Raw genomic sequence first — 23,837 nt, 5'->3', positions numbered from 1 at the left:
ATAATAATAATAATAATAATAATAATAATAATAATAATAATAATAAATTCAGTCGGGTTTGGGTATCGACGAATCTAAATTAACCATCTCAATTCGATCGTGTAGACCTATTTAAACTCTTATTTTATACCTGCCTAACCTAGACATGGCAACTGGGCGGGACGGAAACAGATTTTGCATCATCCATCCCCGCACCTGACTAATCGGAGAAAATACACACTTGCATCCATTAATATATATATATATATATATATATATATATATATATATAATTATAAATTTAAAAATTATATCTGTTATAATTAATATAATAAAATAATTGTTATTATACAATAATAAAATTAAAAAATATTTTTATAGAGATAAAATTATAATTTTTAATATTTAAAAAATATTAAGTATATTTAATATGTATATGTATATATATAAAATTAAAAAACTACATTAATATTACTCGCGGAACGGGTTCGAGTACGAGGTGGATATCACCACCCCAAACCCGTCTTCGCCCCCAAATTTTAATTTCAGGGAAAATTCGCATTTGCACCCGTGTCCAATCAAATCAATTTTTTCCACCCAAATCAAACACTTGCGAGTTATGTTGTTATCTTTAACCTAATCCACCAATTCATAGAAATTCACACATAAATTTAAATATTTTATTGGTTCGGTGGTGTCCTGGTATGTTGTATATCCCTAATCTATAGTATTCAATTGGCGAGAGAGATACAATTAATCTCATGTCATTTTAGAAATCCATAAAAATCATTTTGATAATTAATAATGCTTTATATAAGAAAGTATGATTCATACTCGATATGCAGCACCCTTTGTCAAAGAAAGAAAGAAAAAAACGATCGATATATCCCTTATTATGTTCTCAACCTCTTCTCAACGACTATGACTGACTACGACGTTATCACCTTTTGATTAGGAATGATTAAATTAACCATCGCTAAGCAAATTCTTGCGTCAATGTTCTGTGTTATGATGTGGCTTATTAGTCCAACAGCACATGCTCCAATTAGTGATAGTTTCAAAAAAAATTAATAATATAAGGTGATTTTTTTATTAAATATATTTTTAATCTTTATAAATTTACAATTTTTTAAATTTAATTTCTATAATATTTTCATTCAGTTTTAATATTTATTTTAATTTTCTACATATTTTTTATAGACTAAAAATAACACTTTTTTTACAACAAAAAATTAAAAGTAAATAAAAAAATTTATCAACTAAAAAGTCAGAAAAAAAATTTAGAGACTAAAATTAAAATTTCCAAATTTTATAGAAATTAAAATTTTAGACTACATTGTAGTTTTATTTCCTTCGTCTGAACTAAAAAATAACGATTTGATATATTTTTAATGAAGTAACATATAATTATATGATATAAAATTATATATATGCATTAAGTATTTATATACTATTAATTAAATTAAAAATATAAATAAGTTTTGAAGTTGGAAATCTATGTTTTACAGTATTTTATTTTAATTTTATATTTTAGATCATTATATCTTATTTAAATCATATCATGTCATTATCCGTTAATTAAAAAATTATATAAAGACTAAAATCATCACTTTTAAAATATGATGATTAATTTTGAGAATCAATAAAAATAAAAATATTAATTGTATTAAGAGTTTAATTTTTAAAATAAAAACATAACTTCCACAATATTTAAGATCTGATGATATTATTATAGTTAAATATTATTATTAGTTTAGTCCTTAACAAAGAGTTAAGGGAGTATGTTCCTCTCCTATGTTTTATTTGTTTTTTCTCCATTAAAATAAGGCTAAAAGAAAATTGCAAAAGGATAATGAATTTCGCTAAGAAACTTCAACTAGGCAAATCCAATAACTAAATTCCTCACTAGAAAATGAGATTCAAAGCGTAAGATTTACGATCCAATTCTTTATCTTGTTTACGGAGTAAATAGATATTTTAATCACTGAAGTTATATGGATAATTTAATCTCTTAAATTTACTTAATAATAAATTAATCTCTTAAATTAAATAACAATAAATTTAGTCCTTCCTCTAAAATATTTTAATAATAAATGTTTATCAAAATCAATAAAACACATACATCGTAATTATATTTTTCAATAGCTACATATTGACTTAAATAATTTTTTGCTACATTGAAATAATCATAAACCTTTAAAATTATAGTGCAAAATTGGAAGAAAAAAAAAACTAAACTGATTATATTTTTTAATTTAAGAGACACTGTTATTTTAAGAATTAAATTGATGAATATTTACAAATTTCGTGTGGAAATAAAAGAGACACAACTAATTCAAAGAGCATTTTCTTACAAAAAGGTGAAACTCTATCTATATCTATATCTAAATCAAAATCTATAACCTTATTAACATGAGCACATTAAAAAATAAGAATCATTGAACACTAGAATTCAAGACTTTGGAGGAGCTAGAAGCCTTAGGAATTATAATGTAAAGAACACCATCCTTAACCTCTGCCTTAATATTCTCAAACTCCACATTCTGAGGCAAAACAATTCTGCCACTATATCTACCATAGCTCTTAGAACACCATTCATCAACATCTCCTTCTTCTTTCACCATCTCTTCTTCTCCAATCTTCTTCTTCTTGGATCCCTTCTCAGCTTTAACCACAAGCATCTTCTTCTCTTCAACCCACACTTTCACATCTTCTTTTTTCATACCAGGCATGTCAAACCTCATCTTGTATTCAATTTCTCCTTCTTTAATCTCCCATGGTGTTCTTCCCCTCCTTCGATATCCACCTGCTCCTTCACTTGGAAGAGGTGATGATGGCCACTCAAGTGTGCTCATTGCAAATGGATCTTCCATCATTCTTTCCATTGTCTCCATCATCTCTTGTACTGTTCTTGCTGTAGGAAATCGATCCCATAACCCTGCTTTTTAATGTGTCCGATTAATTAAGTATGTGTTTTAATTGATTTATTTAAACTTAAGCACTTATGAGACACTTAGAAAGAGTTTATACAAATAATTAATAGAAAAGTAGAAATTATTTTGGGTTTATCTTCTTGTAATAAAAATCATTTTTTTTTTATATAAAATCAGTTATCAAAAATGATTTTTTTTATAAACTTTTAAAAATAAATTCTCATTTAAGCAGTTTTAGAAAGCTGTTTTTTAAAAACTGATTCTTTTAGCAAAAAAACGTAACAAGCTGGTTCTAATAAAGCCAGTTATCCAAACTTATCATGAAGAGCAAAAAATTATCAATACTTACCTATGGGTGCGGAAGGAACGGTTCTTCTTTTGGGTTGGGATTGGTGGTTGGTATTGTTGATGTCTCTTGAGACATGGTTGAGTTTTTCTCTTGCGTCCCCTGTCATGGCTCTGAGGGGCTTTACCTTTTGCAATAGAAGAAAATGGGTTGATCTTGAGGTGCTTGATGAACTCTTGGAAACCATGGCCGGGTTAAGACCTAGATTAGAGGATAAAGATTGTGCCATTTTTGTTGAGTGGTGAAGTGTTGTTGATACAAATAATCACAAGTATTAATTGTTGCTTGTTTTTTATGAAGTAAATATGTGTTTGTGGTAGTGAGTTTAGTTCTGAAATATATACAAATTTGGAAATGAGTGATGGAGGATTCTGGAAAGCACGACATGGACTGCTCTGTTGGAAGCACCAGTGGGTGGGGACCTGAGGTCTTACCATATACGTACCATTCTACTTTCTAGATTTTTCCACAGCCAGACATTTCATAGAGGATCACTTCAAGTCTAGGAGATTAATGCTATATATGATGAATGTAAGATAAATCTTAAACTGCTAAATGTGAGGTTGCACTTGCATATACCACAACTTAATCTTGTGGTTACATACATTTCCTACATCTGACATATCATAGGTGAAAATTATCTTCATATATTTTGAGGGTATTTTGTTGTTGTTTTGTTACCTCGATTCTATACCAAACACCCTGTAGTATGTTAGAGGATATATATTGTTGTTGGACCTTAAATTACAACAATCACATGCATATCTGTTTAGGATGCTTTAGACAAGGAATTGAACACAGATAATAACCTTGTTTTATGTTGTTTCTTTTGTTATATGTGTGTAAGCATAAGTAACGATGAACAAACGTGACTAAATCTAAAGGTATGTTTGGATTATAGGATGGAATGAAGAGGATTGAAATGAAATATGCTAGTTATAATGTAAAAAATATGGATGTTATAGTATTCCATTCATTTCATTCTTTTCCATCATATACTACCAATCCTAAATCAACATAAGCATGTCTAATTATTTTAGAAATATAGACTGATCTTGCTATCCAACTCAATCTACTAAGTCCAACAATGACAAACCGTTTTGTAATTCAATTAGCATTGAGTTGTCTGAATACAAAACTTTTTTTTCTCCTTCAAACGTAGGTGGTGATAGAGAACTGTATTGGTAGGATCCAATTCTTTTACAAAATATTCATGTCATATATTAGTTTCTTCTACATCTGATTTATTTTCCACTACTTTAGTTGATTAGAAGTGTTATTATGTTGCTAGAACTTGTTTTAGATAAATAAATAAATAAATAAAAAAGCAACTCAATTTTCTTGATCATATCAGAGGAAATGAACAAAATTAACATTCCTGATCAACAAAATGAATACCTGTGGAAAAAAATCCATGAATATTACAACACGTAATTTGTACAACAGTTCCAGGAATCACTTGAGCTGATAATTATGCCATTATATGGTCATGTCCTACAATCTATATGTCCAAATGCATTACGGATCAAAACATAAATGAGTGATCACTACTCATCAGAACATATAAAATTGTGAAGTTGGGTGAGGTATAAGAACAAAACAGAAGTAACATTAACCAATCTACAAACAGCATGAAGCTCTCTGAGGGTCATTGTTTAGACCAACTAGACGTAAAAACTCACTTAGATTTTTCTTTTGAATCTTCCTCTTCCTCCTCAGTAGTGGTAGTGCCTAATGCTGTTATCTTCCCAAAAGACTCCTTTGCATCTCCAAAAAAGTCTTTCACTTTATCAAGTACAGTTTTTAGTTTATCTGGCGTAGGAAGCTGCGAGTTGTATAGGCATAACACAAAATATATCAGTGGGAATACATCCAAAAATCTTCTTCCTCAATATTTGAAAAAAAAAATATAGTTGCATGAACAGCTAGGGTTCTTCTTTGTTGTATTTGAACAACATATAAGTCTCTAATGCAGTATAAGGTTTGAAATTCTGTTAAAAACTTCAACTAACTATCTCTTAGCAATACAATAGTTAAGATGGTGATTTGGTGATAAAGAACAAATAAAGAATATCACCTCAATAACATCAGTGGTTGAAAGTGCAGCTCTTACATTGTTATAATTCTCCTGAAATTCATCATCTGCGAAAGTTAATAAACAAAAGAAAAGTCCCGCAGAATTCATCTACTAACGTTTCTAAATACTATATTTCCTATACTGGAAAACTGAAAAAAATTGATTTTATAAAATATATGTACAGCAGTATGGGAGCATTTCTCACAACAAGTTTGTAGCCATATCTGAATTCAGTAGCTGACCGCAGCGTTCGATGTTGTTTGAATGCAGATTTCTGTATCTCTTTCTCATCCTATTTGAATTGAAGCAAGCAGTGAGTGACAAACACAGGACAATGCATGACCAAGAAAACACAACCCCAACATAATTAATAATATACAGGATATCCATAAAGGTTAATAAGAGCTCCACACTCATAAACATATCATTTTTAAAGAACAAACCAATGTCATTTATGTAGCACCAAATTTTAAAATTGAAAAGGCTTGTTTGGTATCCGACACAACACCAACACGTTTGGTGTAGTTACATTCAATCACTTCCATTTTCTCAAATTACTACCGGTACGTGTTCGCTCTCTATGAGTTAGTGATTCATAAAACGTTATCAAGCATTCACACACATCACCCAGATTTTACCATCAAAATAAAGAATTGTTCATTTACAAACAACACAGTGATCTTAACATCAATGGGCATTTGGTCTAGTGGTATGATTCTCGCTTAGGGTGCGAGAGGTCCCGAGTTCAATTCTCGGAATGCCCCTTTTTATGATTTTAATTATCACTGATTAACTTTTCTAAACAGAAATAACATAATTAATTAAGAAATAACAAAAACATACTTTGTAGATAACAGCAGCAAGATTTCTGTCAAGTGTATCTTTGTAGATATATTTGCCGAGGAAATTATCTTTTGCAGCAACCATAATTTTGGCAGTGGTGCCACCCGATACAATACTAAGAGGGTACCAAAGGTATACCTGATGATGAAATTGGAAAATGATGAGAGAATAGTAATATTTAATAAATTGAACGGTTTAATAGGATTGATTGGTGATTACATTGGCCATGCGAATGAAGATGACGAATTTGGGGTTACCATCGTCTTCAATTTTGGGTAAGGGAGGAGGGGGAGGGCGCTGAAATTGACGAGACATCATTCCTTTTTTACCCTTTGCTTCAACGACTAATACATGTTGTCGTTGATGAGTTTTTCCGGAAGTGTGTCTGGGAATGGAAAATAGAAAATGGCTGAACGACGAGTCGTCATGGAACCTTGAACCTGAACTTGAGAGAGGAGGGCGAACGAGTGCGTTTAACGACATTCCCACTTCCATGCCTTTTGATGGTTTCCCTCTCTTTCTCACAAAATTAGATTTTGTGATGATAACTGACTTAGTAACTGGATAGGGTAGAGAGAGAAGGCTTCAATACAAACATTGAAATCCACTACTTCACCTTTTTCATCCTCATCTTTATCAATTTTTTATTTTTTTTGTTTTTAATAATAGAAATAATAATATCATTTTATTGATATATACTACTATGCAAGGATATTCTACACTCTTAATAATAATATTTAGACATTATTTTTTTTACAAAAGTACTCGCATGCAAATATGTAGACTACTCCCTCAAATCATGTTCATTTAAAGATTTCACTTTTCTTAAAGATACTTTTTCGTATATTATATCAAAACTCTAATCAAATAATAAGACTCGAGCATTTATCATTCTCATTTTTTTATTATAATTAATTTACATTAAATAAAAAAATTTGGATTTGAAGTTAAACTATATTATGATCTTTATTCAATTTCTAATTGAGTATCTTTTAAATACTTATAAAAAATTTGTAAATTTCATTATTTTGTAAAAAGAAAGCAGATAAATATCAATATGCACATTAATAATAATAATAATAAATAATTTTAAAAAAATAGAATAGTAGAATAGTGTTTTGATCTAAAAAAATATGAAATACCTCAATAATAATTAATATTCAATCGTATACAGTTTATTCATGTTGTATATAAAATATATGTTAATTATTAACTTTAATTTTTATTTTAAATATTTATATTTATTATAAAAGAGTACAACGATTATATATGTGTGGACGATATAAAGTAATTTTACATGATCGTTCAATAATAATCAATCATATATATATATATATATATATATATATATAGTAATAATTTTTTTTAAAATTACTCAATTTTAATTGAACGTTTACGTAAAACTAAAGTAAACAATTGTTCCTCTATTCCTTTTTACTTATAGCTTTTGTATGTAGAAAATTTATATTTCTATTTACTTATCGTTTTGTTGGTAATATTAATTATTTACTTATTGTTTTCAAAGTTCAATATTAATTATTGATTTATTAATAATATCACTAGTTATTAGGGAAAAATTACGTGGAATAAAAATATATATAGATAAGAGTTTTAATCAAAAGATTTATCAAAATTATGAAAACTGTATTAATTTTTTATAACAACTAAAAAACTATATCACGTTGTTAATTAGAAGCTTGTATAAAGTAATATTGTAAAGAAATTAATTTCTAATGATAACTAACAAAATATGTGTATTGTGGTGCATCGAAACACATTTTAAATTAGATTAAATTTTGATCAACAAAAATATATGTATAATAAATTGATTGTGTTAATAAATGCAATAGATTGATTAAAAACACATTTTTTCTATATATAATTTATAAGTAAATTATAATTTTTATACTATATTTAATAATTAATTTTTATGTTAGTTATGATTTTTTTTTTAAACTTCATCACAATTAATTCACACAACTATAAATCTTGAAGATAATACATTCAATTTAACAATATTGACATTTGTCAATTAAACTATAACTTAAAAAATATAAATTATGAAATTTTATATTCAAACAATTCTTAATTTTTAATGTAAAATTAAAATACAATTCGCTCTAAATAATATTAACGTTACACGTTGGTGGTATTTTAAATATGTATTGTTCGAAAATATTTGTCACATATTTTATTAATATTTATTAATTATAAAAATTCATCACATATTTTGTTTAATATTTATTTAATGATTTTTTTTATATTTATTCATATAAATATTTATTTCATATTTTGTTTAATGTATCGGTGGTATAAAATTTTAACTACAACTAACGTTAAAATTAAACTTTCATGAAGAAAAAAAAAATAGACTTTTCCGAAACCATGTATATTAAGTTTCAATTGACAATAATATGTATTCACATCAAGTAAATCCGAGTTACTTTAGATGCTTTCATTTGCTAGCTTAAGGATATTATTATATTGAATTGAAAATTATTTTCTATGCCCATTTGTCTTTTCTATTTAGATATATTATTTCAATTGTAATTATTTTTAAACAGTATTTTTAGAGTTTATAAAGTTTTAGAGATTTAAATAAAAATTAATTTCTATTGTAAAATTAATGTATGATTCACTCTTAATAATATTAAGGTCTTGTTGATATTCTACATCTATCTCGTTTAAATTTAAAAATAATAATAATTTTATGTATTAATTATAAATAGTCGTATAGAATTTTTTAATATTTATAAGTGAAAAAAATTTATATTGTATTTTTATATATTAATGAGAAATGTTTGTCTTATATTTTTTTTAATATTTATTAATAAAGAATTTATCCTTTATTTTTTTTAATATTTATCCATAAAATAATTTATTCCGTATTTTTTAACACAACTTTTCAATTACAACTGACATTAAAGAAATGAAGATTTTTTTGAGTAAAAAAATGAAAATTATACCTTTTTGAAATCATATAAATTAATTTTCAATTGTCACTACTTAGTATTCACGTGAAGTAAAGTATAGTTACATTTATGTTTTCGGTCATTAGCTTTTAATTATATTAGTGTATAATCCATTGCATAAACATAATGTACAATCTTAATAAATAAATTGTTATAATAATATATATATATATATATATATATCAATTTTTATAAATTTTATTGACATTAAATATATAAATTGACTTAAAAAAACAATTTACAATAAAGACGCTACTCTTTAATCGTAATGATAATGCCTTATTTTTTAATTTTCCAAAGAATATTTTCTTTCCAAACAAACTTACTATAAAACAATACTTTAATTTTAAACAAATAAAAACAATAATTATTAAAAAAAAGTTAAATAATTAAATTAGATAAAATAAGAATTTTTAAAATAATAGACATGACATATATAAATTAAGTAAATTAATAAATGTAAAAATAAGTAAGTAACTTAATAATAATTTTTTTTTATTATTCAACATAGTAAATAATGAATTTTTATTTGTATTATTCAACATAGTAACTTAATAATGAGTAAATAACTTAATAATAAATTTTTATTAAAAGTTAATGACCAAAAACATCAAAGTAACTATACTTTACTTCACCTGAATACTAAGCAGTGACAATTGAAAATTAATTTATATGATTTCAAAAAATTATTCATTTTTTTTACTCAAAAAAATCTTAATTTCTTTAATGTCAGTTGTAATTGAAAAATTGTCATAAAAAAATACGGAATAAATTATTTTTATGGATAAATATTAAAAAAATAAAGGATAAATTTTTTATTAATAAATATTAAAAAAATATGAAACAAATATTTTTTATTAATATATAAAAATACAATATAATTTTTTTTCACTTATAAATATTAAAAAATTATATACGACTATTTATAATTAATACATAAAATTAATTTTTTTTAAAATTTAAACGATAGATGTAGAATATCAACAAGATCTTAATATTATTTATAGTGAATCATACATTAATTTTACAATAGAAATTAATTTTTATTTAAATCTCAAAAACTTTATAAACTCTCTAAAAATACTGTGTAAAAATAATTACAATTGAAATAATATATCTAAATAGAAAAGACATAATAAAATGGGCATCGAGAATAATTTTCAATTCAATATAATAATATCCTTAAGGTAACTAATGAAAGCATCTAAAGCAACTCGAATTTACATTATGTGATATCCTGTCAATAGTACTGATCAAAAGCATGACTCCAATACCACTTTTTAATCATTAAGCATGACTCCAACACCAGTTTTTAATCTTAATGATGATGTCTTATTTTTGAATTCTCCAAAAAATCTTTTTTGTTTCCAAAAAAACTTACTATAAAACAATACTTTTAATTTTAAACAAATAAAAATAATAATTATTAAAAAAATTAAATAATTAGGTTAGATAAAATAATTTTTTTTTTAAATAATGGACATGACATATATAAATTAAGTAAATAAGTAAATGTAAAAATGAGTAAGTAACTTAATAATGAATTTTTATTTTTATTATTCAACATAGTACGTTATTTATATGAAATACATGACATTTAATAACTCATATAAATTTGGTTGTATCAAGTGGTAAAATATTTTTCATTCTGGTACTATTCACAAAATACTAAAAAAAAAAAAAATCTTTCCATTACAAAAAAAAAATGGAATACACATAAAACTATGATTATTTTTTATCTTTGAATGTCAGTCTTCGTTAATCTTTCATGAATCCTTTCAATTCTTTTGAATTTGCATGATATTTAATAATAAATTTAGAAGGTAAAATATATAGTATATTAGTAAAAAATTAAAATGTAACCATTTAAAATAGCAGTTTTAGATAAATTATTACACACTTTCACAGAATTGTCAACTCGTCAAATCGTGATGTAATAAATTTGTTAAAATAGTGTATTTGAAGTTTGAAAAACCTATTACTTACAATAAAAATTGTCAAATTGATATAACAAATTGTATTTTTTTTAATTCCTAAATAAATTTTATATTTACTTAAATAAATTATTATTTTCTCTTCAAAACATTAAATTTAATTCATGGCAAGCATGACTCCAATACCACTTTTTAATCATTAAGCATGACTCCAACACCAGTTTTTAATCTTAATGATGATGTCTTATTTTTGAATTCTCCAAAAAATCTTTTTTGTTTCCAAAAAAACTTACTATAAAACAATACTTTTAATTTTAAACAAATAAAAATAATAATTATTAAAAAAATTAAATAATTAGGTTAGATAAAATAATTTTTTTTTTAAATAATGGACATGACATATATAAATTAAGTAAATAAGTAAATGTAAAAATGAGTAAGTAACTTAATAATGAATTTTTATTTTTATTATTCAACATAGTACGTTATTTATATGAAATACATGACATTTAATAACTCATATAAATTTGGTTGTATCAAGTGGTAAAATATTTTTCATTCTGGTACTATTCACAAAATACTAAAAAAAAAAAAAATCTTTCCATTACAAAAAAAAAATGGAATACACATAAAACTATGATTATTTTTTATCTTTGAATGTCAGTCTTCGTTAATCTTTCATGAATCCTTTCAATTCTTTTGAATTTGCATGATATTTAATAATAAATTTAGAAGGTAAAATATATAGTATATTAGTAAAAAATTAAAATGTAACCATTTAAAATAGCAGTTTTAGATAAATTATTACACACTTTCACAGAATTGTCAACTCGTCAAATCGTGATGTAATAAATTTGTTAAAATAGTGTATTTGAAGTTTGAAAAACCTATTACTTACAATAAAAATTGTCAAATTGATATAACAAATTGTATTTTTTTTAATTCCTAAATAAATTTTATATTTACTTAAATAAATTATTATTTTCTCTTCAAAACATTAAATTTAATTCATGGCTAACTTAAATAAATTTTATATTTACTTACATAAATTATTATTTTTTTCTTTAATATAACTATGTGGCAACACTGTTTTATATACAATTTACAATCAAAATTATACGAGCAACAACTAGGAGAGAATTTAAAATCGGATTTAGTACATTATTAAGACTGACAACAATTGTTTATGAGATAATTTAGAATCCGATTTAGTAGGATAAATCTTACCTAAGACGATAGAAATATACATAGACAAATTTACAATTTTTTTGAGACAAAATTTAGAAAAATAAACAATAATATATATATATATATATACAAAATAGTAATCTTTTTTATAAATAAAATAAAATAAATAAATTTACCATTCAAGTAATTTATGTGAACCTATTTGCCAATGTAATTGATGATGTCAACCTTTCGAATTAATGTTTAATACTTGTTATTATACCATTTTGCAGATTCAATTTAAAATGGTGTTCGATTGTTCTATATATCAGAAAAAGTTGTTAGGCACAATAAGAACAAAGTTGTACACAACTATCTCAAAAATATTAATATCAAATCGATAAATAAGAGCTCACGAATATTAATCTCAAATCAAGAAATAAAAGTTTTTCTCACGGTTGCTTTAATTTTATCACTCTAAAAATATGAAACCCAGTTTTGTTATTAACAAATAAATTGTGTACGATGGTTGACGAACGGTTAACCGAGGAGGCGAAGTAAGAAGGAAGGTATGATGTCACTAAAACAATTCGTAAAATAAAATATATTTTTTTCGTATTTTTAAGTATCAATAGCAAATCATTTATCTCATAATTTGTTTAATATTTGTTAATAACAAAAATTCGTTTTTATTTTTTATGAATTATATTTTTCATGTATTTTTTTTATATATCATGGACAGTCTTTCATTTATTTATTTTAATGTCAATTATAATTAAAAATTTGCAATGATACATAAAAAAGCATAGCAAAAAATGGAAATTATACTTTTTATAAATATAAATTTTTGTTGCCGATGATTTAATACATTATTCATTTGAGAGAGAAGAATAACATAAGTTTTTTTTGTTTTTTTGAATTATTATTTTTTTGAATAAAAGAAGTTGGATGTCTGGGGTTTAAAAATGAATAATTATAGGGAAGATAATGGATAAGAGTACCTATCCTCATATATGCGATTTAATAAAATACTCATACTCGTACCCCGTACTTTATTAGGTATCTATTTTAATACTTGTATCCTTACGCTCTGAGTATATAAGTGTCTGTTCTCATATACATTATCCACGCTTTAACTAAAATGGATCGATAAATAAATGATATTGTTGTAATTAAATTTAAAAATTATCAAAATATCTTATATTCAATCGTAAAGTATTATAAACTAAAATATTTTTTAACTCAAAATATTCTAAATGAACACTCATTACAATACGCATTCAAATATTTATAATAATACTTTATGAAGTTGCAAATTATACAATAATATTATTCGTGATATGTAAAAACAATTGATAGGAAGTTGCAAGTATAATTATAAAGTCGCGATTAATAAGACATAACTTGTAGTTGTAAAATCACAATTATATTAACCTATTCATCATAATCAAATTCTTAAAAAAATTTACAAACATTTATCTTTTAATTATAAATATTGTAGTGGTCAAATAATATTAAAATATAAAATAAAATAATTAATTAAATTAAACATTAACACAATAAATAAATAAATAAAAATATAATTACATAGGTAGTGACGGAGCGGAGTAGCTAATTATTTGTCTTGGTACCATATTCATTATAGGGATTTTTATTCTATTCATTATGAGTTTTTTTTTTTTTTTGCAGTGAGTCTGAATTTAATTACCATTAATGTGTTGATAGAGATTTCAGATTCGTTGATGTACTGTTGATCTACTGTGCTGTTTTTAAGCTAAAATTACAGTTATGAACCCAATATTTGAGGTAGTTAAAAAATAAGGACAAATATGAAATTTTGGCGCAGTTTACCATTCTAGTATATACATTAAATGAAAATTAAATTATAATAATAACCCTCAATATTTGACATAGATAAAAGAAAAATTTAAGGATAAATATGATATTTTGATGCAGTTTACTATTATAGGTAGATATTGAAAAATGAGTGAGAAAAAGAGTGAGGCAGAAGCCATACACGTGGAAGATGAAAAGACACAGGCGGCACCAAATTGAAGAGGCCTAAAGCAAGGTGGAAAAATGCATCAAAAATTGATTTATATTTTTACGAGAGCAAACTATTCAAATTTGGTACTAAAATAACCCCGTATAACTTATTGTCTCTTTTTCATCTCACTAATCAAAACACAACACTTTATCAAATTCTGAACTCTAATTAAATTTTCGCCATATTTATTTTTTATGATTTTACTAAAGGACAAAGAAAAGAGACTGTAATTTCAGTTTTCAAATTTGAGTCCATATAAGATGATCAAATATAAATTCAACTAATAAATTCAAAATATAACATAAGCATTATTAATAACACTAAATTTCAAATTTGAATCAATCTGATGCATGGTACAAGAGAGAGACTATAGACTATGGGTGTTTCTATTCTCATTTTTTATAATTTCAAATATACAAGAATACATGTCTAGATTGATCAATTTAGACATGTAAAAATACACATTTAAATTAGTTAATCTAAACAAAATTTGAAAGTTTAGGCATAAAAAAAGAAGCTATCATTGAATATAGAGTTGTTGGATCTGAATAATTCAAATCCAAGTCTTTCACCATGCAACAAAACTTCATTTTTTTTTTAAAAGCAAGCAAATGAACAAGTAGGTTTATTCACGCATGCAAGTAACTCCAATAAGCTTCAAACTTGACCATATTCTCCACTTTCAAGCTAACATAAGCCTTAATACCACCCCATTCTTACCATCAACAAACACAAACATTTTGCAAACTATGTTTTCTTTAGTGATACCACTTTTAGGATAAAAAACCCTAAAATATATTTTGGTGGAAAAAACTTTGAAGAATCAAAAATTGGTTGTAGAAAATTTGATTTTCTAGTAATATGTATCCAACTGATGAGGAAAACGAAAAATGATAAATCATCAGCGACTTATTAGAAAGATAGGCACCAATTGCAATACCATCACAATTAAAAAAATAAAGTTGAATATTGAAGGTAATATACCAGTGATATCATCCAATTGAAATGGAATCAAACAGTTGAATTTTTTTGGGATTGTTGGATTTTGAATAATGTCTTTGAGGGTGTAATTTGTTACTTTTGCTTCTACATAAGAGACGCCTTCATCGTTGCAGTTTATGAGGGTTTTGTTGTTGTTTATTTGTCCAACAAGAGGGTAGAATGGATTAAGATGTTTGATAGTGATTTTTTTAGAGCATTGGATATGGTGGTGTCTTCAGTTGATCGTTGCAAGAGTAAAAGAGAACGAGAGGGTTGTAGACCATAGGAGTGATTTGGTCGAGAAAGAAGAGTTGGTAATGGCGAAGATGGTTAGGAGTTAGAGAAGGAGGTTGGATAATTTATTTGGAGATTATTTCACTTTATTACTAGAGATGTAAGCACAATTGAATAAATTCCATTATATTTATTATTTGTGTTATTTTGAACGTTTTATTATGTTTTTTTTTAGAAACGCAGAAAATTAATAAATAGTGATGTGACAAATAGACGTTTGTCAAAATCCACAAGACTATTTTTTTTTTTTTGTTTCTTTTTCTGCTTCCTATCTTCTCATCTTCTCAAAAAACCTTCAATTATGTCCAGATTAATCAAATCTGAATGTGTATTTTGACAACAACAAAAAAATAACAGTTCTGAATTTGCCAATACCGAGAAGGGAGCATTAGAGGTAAGAGAAGAAGCCACCACTTTCTACCTAGTCTTCCTTGGTAACACTAAGAGCCTTTGCAGTCCACAGTTTTGTTGCTAGGCTGCTTCTTTTTTCCATCAGCCTATGTTTATAGACTTTTTTAACGAGAATAACGTTAGCAACACACTTTTTATATAGTTCACTTTAAAATTCACATGGGTCCCACGAAATTCATATAGGGTCCACATGATTTAGTGAGACCTATAAGAATTTTAATCAAAGAGTCTGTGATAGATAACGTGTTAGTAATTGCTAACTCATAACTCTAATCTTTACAATACTCACAAATATTGTGCACCGACCATTTGCGCCAAACCCAATGGTATGTTTAAAGACTTTTAGCCTACAAGGAAATGTTCATTGGAAATGTGCATTAAAAAGAAAAGTTCTCAAATGTGCTGAGTGTCAACTCAGGCTACAAAAGTATAAGCTATATGGTAGTTAAGCTTTGGACATTGTGGTGAATATAAGATTATCCACTACTAATAATAATAAATACCCTTCAATTCCTATAGGAAGTGAATATGGAAAGTATTCAAGAAATTGCCATTCTTGGCCAACCCATCACATGCCAAAAAATACCGTAAAATTCTTCCTTAAAAAATGAAGCTATATAGAATACATGTTCCATTTCTATCTAACCTGCCGATTTGCGAGTGAGTGCTTTTCCAACAAGCACGGCTTCGCTACTCGTAGCTTTCTTCGCGGCAAGCTCCTCCAAACGTCTCCACGTGGCTTCGCGTCCTGCTGTCACTTCACCTTCCTTTGATTCATCTTGCTCAAACTTTTGTAAGCATTCTTTATACAGATCGGGATCGAAATCGTGAAAAATCTTCTGAACATTTAAAGTCAGACTGTGGACAGCTTGATTCCAATGAGTTTTAATATTTCTCTCCAGTGCAGGGAACATGATTGGCAGTATCACTTTGCAGTTTTGTTTTATTAAGTTCACAATGTGATCATTATTCCACAAGAACAAAGCTCTTTCCGCGACCTGAAACAAAGACAATATTCATGAAACGATAAACAATATATTGCAACTGCAGCTGGTCAAGACGGAACTGACAAATTGAGCTAGATAATTATAGAGCTTTGTAAAAACACAATATTGTTCAATTGATGCATATAATCATTTGTAAACATTACATGAGCAATTGAGACATCGTGCAGCACGATTACACCAACTCTTGCAAATTGCAGTAGACATTCTACCGCAACTCAAGATTTAGGGCGCATACGTATACCAGTTGATGAAGAAAGCAACAAAAAATCCACTCAAAAGATTGAAGAAAAATATTATGCTCAGTTTAAAGCCGTGAAGAAATTCGCAATCATGCAGACACTTCCAAAATGAAATTAGCACAATTTAATATTTCTTTGTTCTTGGATACGCAGTAAGTTTGATGAAATCGCAGTGACACTGTGATTTTCCTGAAACTCTAAATTGTAGTTTTTGCCAAAATCACAGTGGCACGTTGTGATTCTATCAAATTCACCGCCAATCAAAACATACACTTAGAAGGTTTAGGGGATGGTACGAACTGAGCGTGGGCTACATAAAAGGCTGATACTATCTTATTTTTGAGACAGAGAGACGTGTTATGAAAGAAAAATGGCATAGGACTGGAAGCTCTAAAAATTCGACAAGTTGGATTATAGTTGTCAACGTCATAGTTTAAAGCAAAATGATATCTTCTATGACAATGTTAATCTAATCAGAATAATTTCATCAAGTTGACAGCCCACTATCCACGTATTTAGCACAATATAATGATGAGCACCATTCTCAATGTGATACACGAAAGCTAACAAAGATACACTATTCACAAGTGGATCATAACTTAATTTTGTGAGTAGATTAATTAACTACAAGTGCCAACTTATAAATATACCATATAATCATTGACATCCATTGTTTCTTATAGGATCTATTAGGTCTTTTAAATTATAGGTAGAGCCATATTGCAACTACTAGACAAAAGCATCAACATTCAAAATTCAGTCATAAAGTAATAGATTATTTGCTAGTAAAATGTAGTTCACCTAATTATTTATAGTCACAAATAGATTTTCTAGTAAGCACAGTCATACTGAACAGAAAGTCAGCAATTTATTTTGATAAAAAGTAAGAGGTGTTACCTCACATGAACATTTAATCCATTTCCTCTAGGGAAAAGAAAGTCATGTATTGTCACTTATTTGAATCTAGAACCAACACAAGAATTACCTTCAAGACACGAGTTTATACTTAAAGACACCAGAATAAACCTTCCTAAACTATGAAGGGCCATACTACATAACCGTGGGTAACTTCGTAGAGGTGATTTTAGACCAGTTGGACATATCGATATATTAATTATTTTTAGGTCCTTTGCCTAACAGCCCAAGTTTTGGATATACTTGGCTGCCCAACATTGTATCAGAATCTCTTCAAGTTTCAATAGAGTGTCCGAGTTCCAAGAACTGAACACTCACTACCCCTATTCTATGAATTAAACTAATTTCAGCATAGGTCTATAATTCTTCCATGCTTAACTTTTGGGGTGAGAGGATACATTAGATAAATTGAACAAGCTACTCTTGGGCCATCTCCTGTTGACAAGTCTTAGTTGGAGAATTAAGAGAAGAGAAGAGATCAATAAAAAGTTAGAGATACAGCGCCAAGGCTTCGAAAAACTTGGCTTCTGTGTAAATAGAATAAAACATAGTATATGCAATGCAAGATAAGCAAAGGACAAACATATTATAATGGAGAGATTAAAATTAGAGAACAGAGTCATACCACACCACAAGTCTCATGTTTCAAGTACCTTGGTTACATCATACAAAGTGAGGTAGAAAAAGGGAGATGTTTGTTAGTGTAACCTTTAGAAATCAATGTGTTTTCATCTAGACTTGCATTAGTATCTTGCTTTAATTAACAATATGAGGCATTTAATATATTATGCTGCTTTCTTGAACATGGTAAAATCTGTAGAATACTAAATTCAATATCATAGGGTATTGATGGTGAGATCCTAATGAATGATGGAACACTATTCTTAAACATCCTTAGTCAAGTACTATTATTGTTAACGAGGACGATACAATGCATTGAGATTAATATGTGAGTAGATTAATGAGCACATTTCAGTTGCCACTGATATGAGATATCAAATCTTCACATAAGTACGTGTATATAAGATAATAATGTAGTAGATTGACTCACCGTAAGAACACTACATAGAAAGTTATGAGTGTCGTAAGCGCTTCTCCAAGAGACTATAGCATATATAGTCCTTCAATTTGAAGTTACTAAGATTCCTACAATGGGAGTTGTCTGTTTGAATACTATCAAACATCATCGGTAACTGGGTTTCATAAATGTAGTAATTGAATGCAATAAGTCATGTAGAGGAATTTGATTGTTTGAGAGATATAATGAGATCCACCCCTCATAGGCTCATACATAACAATAGTGATATCTTTAGCCCTCTCAATAGAGTAAGATGGTAAATGCACAGCCATGCTAAAATGAGTCAATATGAGTCTCATCTACGATTTTGTGTCTGCTCAGTCTTCAAGAAACAAATTGTTTTTTCTCTCGGCTAGGGCTCATCAGTTTGTTAACCCTAAGTCAGAAAGCAGCAGGAACACATTTGTTTAAATAGATGAGTCTAATGTGATAAAGATATGTATACACTGAAAGCCCTGGCTGTTTTCTGATCTGGAGTGTGTCCTCACCTAGCACAACGAAATGACTCCAAGCAAAACTATGTGCAGGGATTACGTAGACTGTAGCGGGATTACATCTGCAATTCCCAAACGGTGGAAACCAGAGAATCCAAGTAGAATAGATGAAATGGAGGAATGTTTGAAATATGATATGCAATAGAAAAGCACCTCTCCGCGTGCAATGTTGTACATAAGTGAATGTTGTGCAGTAAAAAGCCAACAAGAAAGTAAATTTAGTGTCGCAGAGATAAGAATGTTATTTTGGATGAGTACAGGGGAAAAATAGTATCAGAAATACAATTATTAGAAAGAAAAATGGGATAACATCCATAATAGAGAAGATATTAGAATCTCGTCTTATGCAGTTTGGGCATGGATAGAGAAGACCTATAGACTGATAGGAAGAGTAGATTAGATGGAGAATAGGCCAATAGTTAAAGGTAAAAGGAGACCAAGAAAACCTATATGCCAATCATTAAGAGTGATTTAAGGCGTTTGGTTGGTGTTGCGTTGTTGGGCCATCTCCAAACATAAGTTTTTAACTTAGTTAATTGACAAAACTGAAATTAATAACACGAGATGAAATTACAAACTTAATCATCCTAGCATGTTTAGCAGCTTTCTATGAAGTGAAGCGACAATTTGATATAAAACATTGGTTTACGAATCTGGCTATGCATATATGATAAGTCTTCATATGTCATCTTATGGATTACAACAAATAACCAGGATATGTGTTGCTGCATATAATATTCGAGTAAGACCCTTCATAAATCAGGATTCAGGAACATTTTGTCTGATGTCTTAAATTGTAAGTATGTGTGTGAAGGAAATTCTCTTCTCATGCAAAGATGATGCATGTTTCTCCTTTTATTGGCAGTTAATATTGCTTCTCAACTAAGAGGAAATGAATCATATGAAATAGTATTCAGTTGTTTCTGAAAATTAATTAACTTTTTTTTAAAAAAAATAGCTGTTTTTCATGACATATGAGTAGTAAAAGAAAATGAACTTGAGGAAGCATTGAAAATTTAATACCTGAAAATGAGGGCTAGTCAAACAATGAGCAACACGGTGAAACAATAGCACCATACATCGCTGGAACTCCGGAGGTTGAGTTGCTTCTAAGACTTCTTCCAACTCACTAAGGAACATAACTTCCTTTGAACTATTTGTTATTGGCCAGTACTTCAGTAACCCCCTAATGATCGTATCAGCAAGCTTGCAGTCTTTCTCCACAAATTGAGTAATGCAATAAGATAACTGCTGATGATACATTGCTAAGCACTTCGGCTTGTGCAATGGAATCAATATACGAACCAGAAACAATTTATGCTCTTCTTTCAATGGCAACGCAAAACCATTGATGATACTCCCCAAAATTTCCAAGAACTCAGCAATCCCATTATGCTTCTCAGTCTCAAAAATAAAATTCAAAAAGGTGTTATTGATTGATTTCCTGATGAAAGGGCGATGTGCCATTAACTTACCGTAGATGCGGTGCAGCGTCATTTTCAAGTACTCCCTTTCTCTAGAATCTTCAGAATCAAACAAATCCAGAAGCCTCAAAATGAAGGACTGATCAATGAATCTCTTAGCCAACTTTGCATCCAGCTCAGGTGATGCCACAAATCTAAGGAAAAGCTCATAAACAACTTGCAAATGAGGCCAAGAAGGATCCATTGAAGGCTCCTCCTCCTCAACCTCGAGACCATCAACGAGTTTGTTTTCACGCGGTTGAGGACTGAGTGTTCTGAATATATTTGCAGACACAGTTTTCACAACCTCTTGCATTACATTCTCAGTGAATTTAGCATTAACAGAAGACACATAATCAACAAGTTCCACCAAAGTTTGTCTCTTAATCTCTTTTTCTTTGAGGTGTTTAGTAGGGTCAGTGAAGTCAAAAACAACACTACACATCTTAAGCTTTTTAATAAACAAACTTGGTTTCTCAGAATTGGGAACATCCCTAAATGCTGGTAATGCTTCATAAGAATTGAAATTACCATTGGAATTTTCATTCACAAACAAAGGTAATGATGAACCTTTGTTACCATGATTATTATTATACTGTCCTTGTCCTACATTCAAAGAAGAAGAAGTAGAAGAATTACCGGTTTTGTTGCTACCTTGTTGTGTAATATTTTCACTGTTTTTTGAGGTTGAAACACCATGGCTTCTTGGAGTTCCACCTTGTTCGCGATTCTCCGAACTTTTTTGTGACTTTTTAGGAAGTTTACTGAATACCTTTTTGAACATAATTCATCAAACAGAAACGAACACGGAACACCCTTTTCTTTGAATCTGGAAAAACAACGATCTCTGATATGAAGATGATGGTGAAGAAAAAAAAAAGGAACCCTTTTTCTTATCTGGGTAAGAGAAGAAAGCCCAGTTCTGTAATTTTACCCATAGTGATGTTGGATTGGAGCATAACCCAATTGGATGATTCAGACTTTGTTTGTGAAAATGGAAACTTTTGAGATCAGAAATAGTGTTGCTGGAATTGAGATCAGCGTTAATATTCACAAACACAGTGATTTCGGAATTGGGAATTCAAATATCAGAAAGCTAATCTTCTTCGTCGTTTGGGTTGGAGAGAGAGAGAGAGATGATGAAGAATGTTCTGCAGCAGATTACCCTTTTCCTTTTTATTTTTTAATAATTGCTCTTTTCTTTTTTCTTTTTATATCAACAAAATTTATTATTTTAAACAAGAGGATAAAATAAAAGGGGGCTTATACTCAACATCATAATTAAGTGTCTTATAAATTTAGATATTATTAGATTATAGCTTCAAACCATGATATCGTAATCTCACAATTGTGTTGTTAGTTTGTTTGATAGAGAACTTTTAAATATTATTCTAATTATAGTAAATCTCTCTTCTTTTCTCATCTAATAAATTTAACACATGTTTAATTTAATTTGTAATTAATAATTAATGATTTTGATTTAACGTTAATATTGTAGAAATAGATCAAAATTTTATCAAAAAATTATAAATCAAATTTAAAAAACAATTAGATGAATTTTATCATTCAAACCGTCTAATTTAATTTAGAAGATCGATTTATTATCTATTTAAATATAAATATAGATTTTCCATTTAAAAATGTCATAATATAATTTGAACATTAATTTAGGATAACAAAATTTGATAATATTTTTTATCAAAAAATTTGATAACTTTTATACACTTAATGCACATAATTGGTAAATAAATATATTAAGATTAGATAATTCATTAATTATTAACTTAATTTATTTAAGCATGATTTCAAATACTATTAGATCCTTCAAATACACGTAGATTTTGTAAATTTAAAAACTAAAACTAATTATATTTAAATGTGTGATTAATAATATTCTAATATATTATCTCTAAAATAAAATAAAAATAATATTTTAAAATTAATTATTTAATCTAAAATTCAAACTAAATTAATTAATTTTTCAAAACATACATACGTTTTTCTCATGTTTCATTCGATGAAGTTTTTATTACTCAAATCTAATACTATCTGACTATTTAATAGGTCTTTAAAATTTTGAGGTCCAAGTTGAAATGTTTCCAACTATCCGTAGAGAATACAAGAATAAAATATTGGAAAAATGGAAAGAGGCACATGCAATGCAGACATAATATACTGACTGAGATTTGATTAAGAAAAAGGATTGAGAATAGTATATTAATATTTACATTTACATTATAGTTAAAAGAAAAGACATTGGATGTTTACTGCAGCAACACGAAGCAAACACGGTTTTGTTATCTTCGGGGTTGGTGTTTGTTGACCTGGGAATTTTGTATTTTTAATTCTTAGATTCAATCATTCTTTTAATTTGTCTTCGAGAAGAAGTCAAGTCAGTGCAATGTGTGATTTTCGACCAATTTTAAATCAGCGGGAAAATGCTAGTTGGAATGAATGGGCATCCAAAATTTTAATACCAATAATAAATTTCAGCAGACAATAGTATTTGCTCACTTTTCAGTTGAAATTTTGGAATTGAGTGGATATATAAAGCAAGCGGGCATCTTTAGTATGAATACTTTTCTAATGATTACTCCATTCATCTCTAAATATAAACATATTTGTATACTCAATATTAAATTTTCATATTAAAATAA

General features: G+C 27.7%; 3 protein-coding genes and 1 non-coding gene across 4 annotated transcripts; 1 reads left to right on the top strand and 3 right to left on the bottom strand.

Annotated features, from left to right (window-relative positions):
• Positions 1–2,200: 2,200 nt before the first annotated feature.
• On the bottom strand, positions 2,201–3,609 carry LOC101493857 (small heat shock protein, chloroplastic-like). The gene is made up of 2 exons (XM_004502279.4): positions 3,262–3,609; positions 2,201–2,917 (listed from the first exon to the last, which is right to left on the bottom strand). Exons 1-2 carry the CDS (start codon positions 3,485–3,487, stop codon positions 2,415–2,417), a joined length of 729 nt encoding a protein of 242 aa, XP_004502336.1. The 5' UTR covers positions 3,488–3,609; the 3' UTR covers positions 2,201–2,414.
• A 1,044-nt stretch (positions 3,610–4,653) lies between these two features.
• On the bottom strand, positions 4,654–6,808 carry LOC101493538 (protein HHL1, chloroplastic). The gene is made up of 5 exons (XM_004502278.4): positions 6,398–6,808; positions 6,179–6,316; positions 5,541–5,627; positions 5,336–5,386; positions 4,654–5,083 (listed from the first exon to the last, which is right to left on the bottom strand). Exons 1-5 carry the CDS (start codon positions 6,671–6,673, stop codon positions 4,937–4,939), a joined length of 699 nt encoding a protein of 232 aa, XP_004502335.1. The 5' UTR covers positions 6,674–6,808; the 3' UTR covers positions 4,654–4,936.
• On the top strand, positions 6,028–6,099 carry TRNAP-AGG (transfer RNA proline (anticodon AGG)). The gene has a single exon. It is a non-coding gene; the product is annotated as a tRNA-Pro (tRNA).
• Positions 6,809–16,098: 9,290 nt separating the features above from the next.
• On the bottom strand, positions 16,099–22,378 carry LOC101493223 (serine/threonine protein phosphatase 2A 57 kDa regulatory subunit B' theta isoform). Its single transcript, XM_073369007.1, has 3 exons — positions 20,741–22,378; positions 16,631–16,982; positions 16,099–16,331 (listed from the first exon to the last, which is right to left on the bottom strand). The coding sequence occupies exons 1-3, from the start codon at positions 21,962–21,964 to the stop codon at positions 16,327–16,329; spliced, it is 1,581 nt and encodes a 526-aa protein (XP_073225108.1). The 5' UTR covers positions 21,965–22,378; the 3' UTR covers positions 16,099–16,326.
• Positions 22,379–23,837: the final 1,459 nt, after the last annotated feature.

The sequence above is a fragment of the Cicer arietinum genome, chromosome 5 (genome assembly GCF_000331145.2).
Source record: "Cicer arietinum cultivar CDC Frontier isolate Library 1 chromosome 5, Cicar.CDCFrontier_v2.0, whole genome shotgun sequence".
In the NCBI taxonomy this organism is placed as follows: domain Eukaryota; kingdom Viridiplantae; phylum Streptophyta; class Magnoliopsida; order Fabales; family Fabaceae; genus Cicer; species Cicer arietinum.
This window is presented reverse-complemented; position numbering and strand designations above follow the sequence as displayed.